Source organism: Cyprinodon variegatus, unplaced genomic scaffold, assembly GCF_000732505.1.
Source record: "Cyprinodon variegatus isolate N-32 unplaced genomic scaffold, C_variegatus-1.0 Scaffold72, whole genome shotgun sequence".
NCBI lineage: Eukaryota > Metazoa > Chordata > Actinopteri > Cyprinodontiformes > Cyprinodontidae > Cyprinodon > Cyprinodon variegatus.
The window spans coordinates 1,173,424-1,179,851 of record NW_015150525.1 but is presented as its reverse complement, the minus strand read 5'-3'; the positions used below and the strand labels follow the sequence as shown (position 1 = coordinate 1,179,851).

The 6,428-nt window shown below is 41.6% G+C and overlaps 1 protein-coding gene across 3 annotated transcripts in view; it reads right to left on the bottom strand.

The window, feature by feature from the left end:
* The window catches only part of LOC107083326 (SLIT-ROBO Rho GTPase-activating protein 2-like), an 88,945-nt gene that overhangs the window by 17,891 nt on the left and 64,626 nt on the right, over positions 1-6,428 (bottom strand). For all 3 annotated transcript variants that reach the window (XM_015372458.1, XM_015372457.1, XM_015372459.1), the window contains exon 3: positions 2,281-2,443. In XM_015372458.1, the coding sequence (XP_015227944.1) occupies positions 2,281-2,443 (163 nt within the window). The remainder of the gene's footprint in view (positions 1-2,280; positions 2,444-6,428) is intronic.

The following is a 6,428-nucleotide window of genomic DNA, read 5'->3' as shown; positions in this document are numbered from 1 at the left end:
TGTTCAGCATGGGGGTGAGTAGAAAATGAAGGCTAATCATGTTTTGGGTGTACTATTCCTTTAATTGTGGCCTGGTCCACTCAAGTGCAAGTGTGTTGCTAATCGGTTATAGAAGCACTGAGTTCTTGGAAGCTCAGGAAGATGGTTGTCAGAGTAAAGAGTACCAAATAAAAATCCTCAGAGGGATCTGGAACCGGTGGATGATGCTGTTTTTTTTTCGTTCACCTTGCTGATCCTTGACCGCACTGCCTCATAAGGGTTACCAATAAAAAAAGCAGCAAGAGAGCAGATTAAGAGAAGGTGCAATGAAGACAGTGATATCAAGGAAACTGAGGCACTGCAGAGCTGTAGGAGGTAAGGGGCGGCGACCAATGAAAAGGGTTATCCTACTTGTAAACAGTAGTGGCTGACCTTTGGACTTCTCTGCATTTCCATTCTCATCTTGTCTGGTCAAAATGACATACAGACATTTCTTTAAACCTGATTAAGCTCCACATAAAAAAAAAAAAAAAAACATCCATCAGCATCTGAGCTGAAGATTTTTCTCTTAAAAAACACTTTCAATTTATAATCAATTGACTTTCTCTTTAAAAAGGCTGTTTTATATATATAGATATATGTGTGTGTGTTATATATGTATATATATATGTATATATACATATATACACACGCATAAAGTGAGCTGTAGTTAGCTCAAATGATTAAGATAGTCCTTCAGTCAAACAGCATCATTGTTAGCTCCTTCAACACTGCATTGTCTAATATGAACTGTGGTTAGACTGATATAGCCTCTGGCATTTACTGGTATTACTGCTGCTGACTGGGAACATTATAAATGGACTCATTATATGCTTAATTAGACTTTAGAGCTTTATGTGGGTGTATTGTTCACAGGCTGTTTATGAACCAGATAAGATGAAAACAACCCTTAGTAAAATACCCACGAATCCACCATTAGTCATCGATGACCAAGAGCGAGAGAAAAGAAAGGAAAGAGAGATTTTTTGTAGGTTTGTTTAGGTGTATCAGGATCAGGCCGTAAGCCTGGTTCAGAAACAACATATCAGGGTGGAAATCAGCCGCTGCTGCGGCAGCATTCCACACATGCAGACACAACTTCCCTTCATGGTCCACACTTGCTCCGAAGAGTTATCTTCCTCTACCTGAGAGGGTTTTGGATTCCCTGCATTCTTCCTCTACACTCTGGTACGACCCACTCCGCTTTAAAACCCAGCCAAGGTTTGATCTTTGGAGGGGAAAATGACTGCCTCCCGCAGTGGCGCTGGCACCGTGAGACTGCTGCAGAACAAATATGCTGAAACGTCCTTCCTGGAGAGGAACAGCCGTCTCCCAGGGGAGAGCTGCACTCTGGTATTTGCTTCATCACGTTTAAACCCCCCCGCCCCCCAATCCTTTGCTGTTTTTGCTCTCCCACTACAATTCCTGTTCTTATCTGCTTTATCTCACAGACCGCGCAGCAAAGATAAACGCAGACTCCTGTAGGAAACCAGACACTATCAATTGCCCAGGCTAACGTTCTAGCTGCCATTGAGTCTTTTAGGACAGAAAGCAGAAGCCAGAGAGATGGATGGAAACGCCTGAAACAGGCCATGGATTAATAGCCCCATTTAGGCTACCCTCTGAAAACCGATCCGTGCTGAGCTCTGTTCCTTATGACCGTTTACACACCACGCTAGCACAGATTGTGACGTTCTACGGTACTACTGCTTTCTAGAAGAAAACAAGCAAACCAACAAGGCGGCACCTGGAACAATCAGAAAGTTCGTGGAGAGTCAGGCACAGAAGAGAGCCTTTTGGGAAGTGGATATAACAAACACTTGTGTAATCAGGGCTTACAGATGCAGGAAACAATGACCGAAGTTGAGGTTAATCACACTGCAAAACAGAATCATCAGTGGAAATCGTCGGGCATAGTAGGGAAGCTTGTTTTTCTATGAATCTCTGAATTTTCATGACTACAGAATCTGACTGTAAGGACATGACACGGTCTACTCATGCGTCTTCGGTATCAGAGAACTGCAGCACAACTAAACACAACTAAACCGAGATCTATTGATGACCTAGTGCCACTTTAGCGTGGTTCAGGTGTGTCGAGCGCGACCCGGTTCAGTTCTGGCTGCCATTTACACTCAAAGATTTTCTCCGTTACCGTGCTCAGACCAATCTCGGACTGGTTTCAAAAGGATAGTGTAAATGGGGGTTATGAAGCCACCTCTGCCGCCTTCATTTTGCTTGTGTCGGAGGGTTAGAGCATTTTACCTTCTTGAAGAGGCGTCCTGAGTCCTCGCTGATCTGCGCAAACCTGGGAATGATGTTGTTGAGGTAGAGGTCAGACAAAGTGGCGTGGTCACGACTCTCCCTTTTCACCTGCAGCAGCAGTAGGTTCCAGCAGTTAACCGGAGACAAGATGGTCTGCTCCTTCCTGCAAACACAGACGGGGAGAGTTTAAAAGCTTTTTAAAACCAGTGCGTATTTTTTTGCAAAAGCTTTCAAACCCTCTTTGACTTATTGTTTATATTTAGTCAAGCTACAGCATACATTAATAGGTCTAATTATTGTAAGTTATTGTGTACATTTTGCACAATAAAAAACAAAAAAAACAACTTAATTAACAATTAGTCAACATAATCGCCATGGTAGCAAAACACCACAAAAAATCAGCTAAGGACAGTTTTAAAGCAGGCTTAGTTTAAAAAGATCCTATAAGCTGTGAACGTCTCACTGCACACTAGTCCTTCATCTGACAGCAGAGTCATTTCTGTCCACCCCAAATGACAGGGCAGGCAGTGAGAGCAATAATCAAAGAAGCAGCCATGAAAACCCACAGTAATTCCGGAGGAGCTGTGAAGAAGCGAAGCTTGGGTGAGAATCTGTTGACAGGATAAGTTCTGGTCTTTATGCAATACTGTCAATAAAAGCCTCTGCACTCCAAAATGCTATGTGGGGGTGGAAAAATAGCCTGGAGAACAGTCTGTACCATGAAACACGGCAGTGGCGGCACCATGCTGTGGTTCTTCAGCAGGGACAGGGAAGCTGCATGGAGCTTAACTCATGAAAGCAAATCTGTTAAAGTTCACACATGACTGAAGCCTGTGGGGCAGAGGTTCTTCTTCCAACGTCACATAAGGTCAGAGCTCCAATGGAGACTGCTTGGATCAAAGCACGTTCATGAATGATGGCCCAGTAGCATTGAGGACGGGACTCTCGCTGATAGGCTAACAAAATGAAATCTGCAGCAATTTTTTCACAGACCTTCCTTGATTTGAAAGTCTGACGCTTCAACACATTTGCTAAATGTAGCTGTTTATCCTGGTTAGTTTTAAACACACACCTAAAACATTAAATCTTAACATCAGAAACACATATGAGCAGAAAGCCATCATCATTTCTTTTAAAACACACACACAAGTCTTCTAAAGAAACTGAAACCTTGCCCAGAAACACAAGCCACAGCCATAAAAAAGGCCATCAGGGAGAGGAGGCCTTTCCTGCAAAGGCACAGTTGCCATTTATAAGAAACGGAAAACTTAAAACTACAGTACCAACTTTTTTTGAAGACTCCATTGGAAAGCCATTAAAAAAAAGTTAGCGTAGTAAAAAAACTGCCCGCTTATGCAACAGTACAGCTGCTTTGTGTAAGTACAGTACGAGTAATGGGTGATCCATGGATGATCTAGTGGGTAAAATGGATTATGAGTGAGTGTAAGTGGATGAAAGAAGGCCTTTGTGTCGTTAAGAGCAGCTTAGCTGGATAGAGAGCAAAAGAGCTGCAAGGCATTTACATGAGGGGGGGTCCAGGGAAAGTAGAGCAGTGACTGAAGCATACACAATGTCACACGGACAGAGAAAGTCCTTGATTGAAGGGTATTGAGTTTGGGGTTTTTGTTCGTAGGGAGGTGTGTCTGGGGGGGACGGGACGAGGTGGTACATGATGTCACAGGTCAAATGGCTGTGATAACAACAACCGTGGCATGACAAAAGGAAGAAAAAAATCCCCAATACTCTAATTCAAACCAAGAATACTCACCACCACCCCCCCACAATGCGTTTGAGGCTGAAAAGTCATGTGGACCAGAGTGAGTGTTCACTTCCCTCGGTTGGCAGTTTTTTTTTTCTGTTCTCCACTGGTTGCACAACACCAAGACGGGGGTTGAAGTTCCTCTGTTGCTTCAACAAGCTGTTGGCTGCACCACCGTGTGACATTTCGCCCCGTCGTTGATGCGGCAATGCCACTCGTCTGAATCACTACCCTTTTTCCAGACAACACAAGCAAATAGTGAGAGAGGCGTGAATGCCCGATGGTCGCAATAAACATGTTTCTATCTATCCACCCTCTGCCAGTATGGGTGAAAGGGTACACACACCACAAACAAGTCACCTGTACATCGCAGGGCAATACAGAGAAACAATCATGCAGACACTCCTAAGGGCAATTTAGAGACACCAGTCAACCTACAGTTATGTTTTTGGACTTTAGGATAAGGCTGGAGAACCAAGAGAGAACAAACACATGCAGCACCCCCTTGCTGAAAGGCCACAGACAAACAAATGAACAAAACTAACTGTGCCAGCCTGTTTTACTATATTATTAATTAAACATAAAAACCAAAACTATAAACCTTTAATAAACCATTAACTAAAACTAAAAGTATCATCCAACAGATACAAGCCACCTGTACCGCATTCCCATTGGCCAAAAAAACAGTTAAAACCCGGGAACAATCGTGTTTTAGTGGCAGTAGGAACAGCTGACTGACGTGTGTCTACCGGGCCAAAAGACTCGTCAAACAACCCGCGTTAAAATTGCCTTGGCTCTGTTTTACATGCTGTGGGAACATCAGACCCGGTTTGATCCGCTAAATTACCCGACACCATTGAAGGCAATGTACAGACGTCAATACACAGCGCCAACTACGTCTGATCTAACAACCTGAAACAACTCTGCTTACATTCATTAAACATGGCGCAGAACTGGTGAGAGGGATTCGGAGGGATTAAAGAGCTTAACAATAAAATAAACCACGCCCTGGCTTCCTTCCGTGTAGCTGTCCATTGTTTACTTTCCTGATTTATGTCGAACTGATAACATCATCAACGCTAACCCAGCGTGATGTCACCAGATACCCAGCATTCTCGCGCACCTCGCTCTTCTAGCTGGTCCATCTTCACAAGTCATTTTCCACAATGGCGGTCAAACAAAACACGAAATACGCATAGTTTAGAGGGGATGTACATTTGACTAATCAGATGCCTCTTGTCTGTTGTTCTTCTACAATTTTGGAGAGTTGCACCAGAGTCTGCAGGCAAATTTGATTTCACTGCGACACAAGCAGACAACCTGGCTTCTGAGTATAAATCACCCTTTTGACCCATTTTTCTTAACTAATGGTAAGGGAGCCAAGTGCCAATAGCTAGCGGGTCGACCCATGTTTGAAAGTCGCAGGTTAACCCGCTAATTTCAGTGGGAAATCAATCGATGAATTCAGTCCATCAGTCTTTATTGTCAACTAGTCTCTAGTCTTTCAATGAGAAACAATATTCATAGGATGTTAGGTTTACCTCTGAGAGATATTAGACAATGTTTAATCAAAAAACACCTGGACATGACATAAAACATATTAATGCTGCATTTCAGATATAATCTAACTAGATGTGGTTATTATCAAAACCTTGAGCCATCAGAATAGGAAATTTCATTTTCTTACAGAAACATCCTATGAAATTTCCATGTGAAAACCCACGTGAAATCTATGCATTCCATGGGAATTCACATGTGTATCACATGTAGAAACACATGTATGTGTGGAATTTGAACGTTTCGTAGTAAGAGCAAGTGATACCTATGTTTTTCTCGTGACACATAAATTTCACCACATGATTTTCATGTTTTTCACAAGTGATACACGTTCTCACATATGATTTCCATGTTTTTCCACATTCCATACCCATGTTTTTCACATGACATTAGGGCTGAAATAGCTAATCAGATTAATCGATAATTGAAATAATCGTCAACTAATTTAGTAATAGATTAATCGTTAATTGGAGTTTAGAGACTATAAAACATGCCTTTAGCTAAAAGAGCGATCCACTTAGAGCAGTAATTATATCAAAATTATAAATAATAAAATTGAAACAGTTTGCATTTAAGATTAAAAAAAATTTAAATATTGGTCAATATGCTTTATCCAGAACTCTTTAAGTGGAAATATTTTAGTTTCACCTGGTATAATTTTATTTAAAAAAAAATCTTTAGAGTTCTTTTGTCTGATTATTAATCGATTAAACGAAAAAATAATTGACAGATTAATAAATTTTCAAAATAATTGTTAGTTGCAGCCCTACGTGACGAACATTTTACGTTATGCACATTTTCCACGTTATTTCCATGTTTTTTCACATTCGAT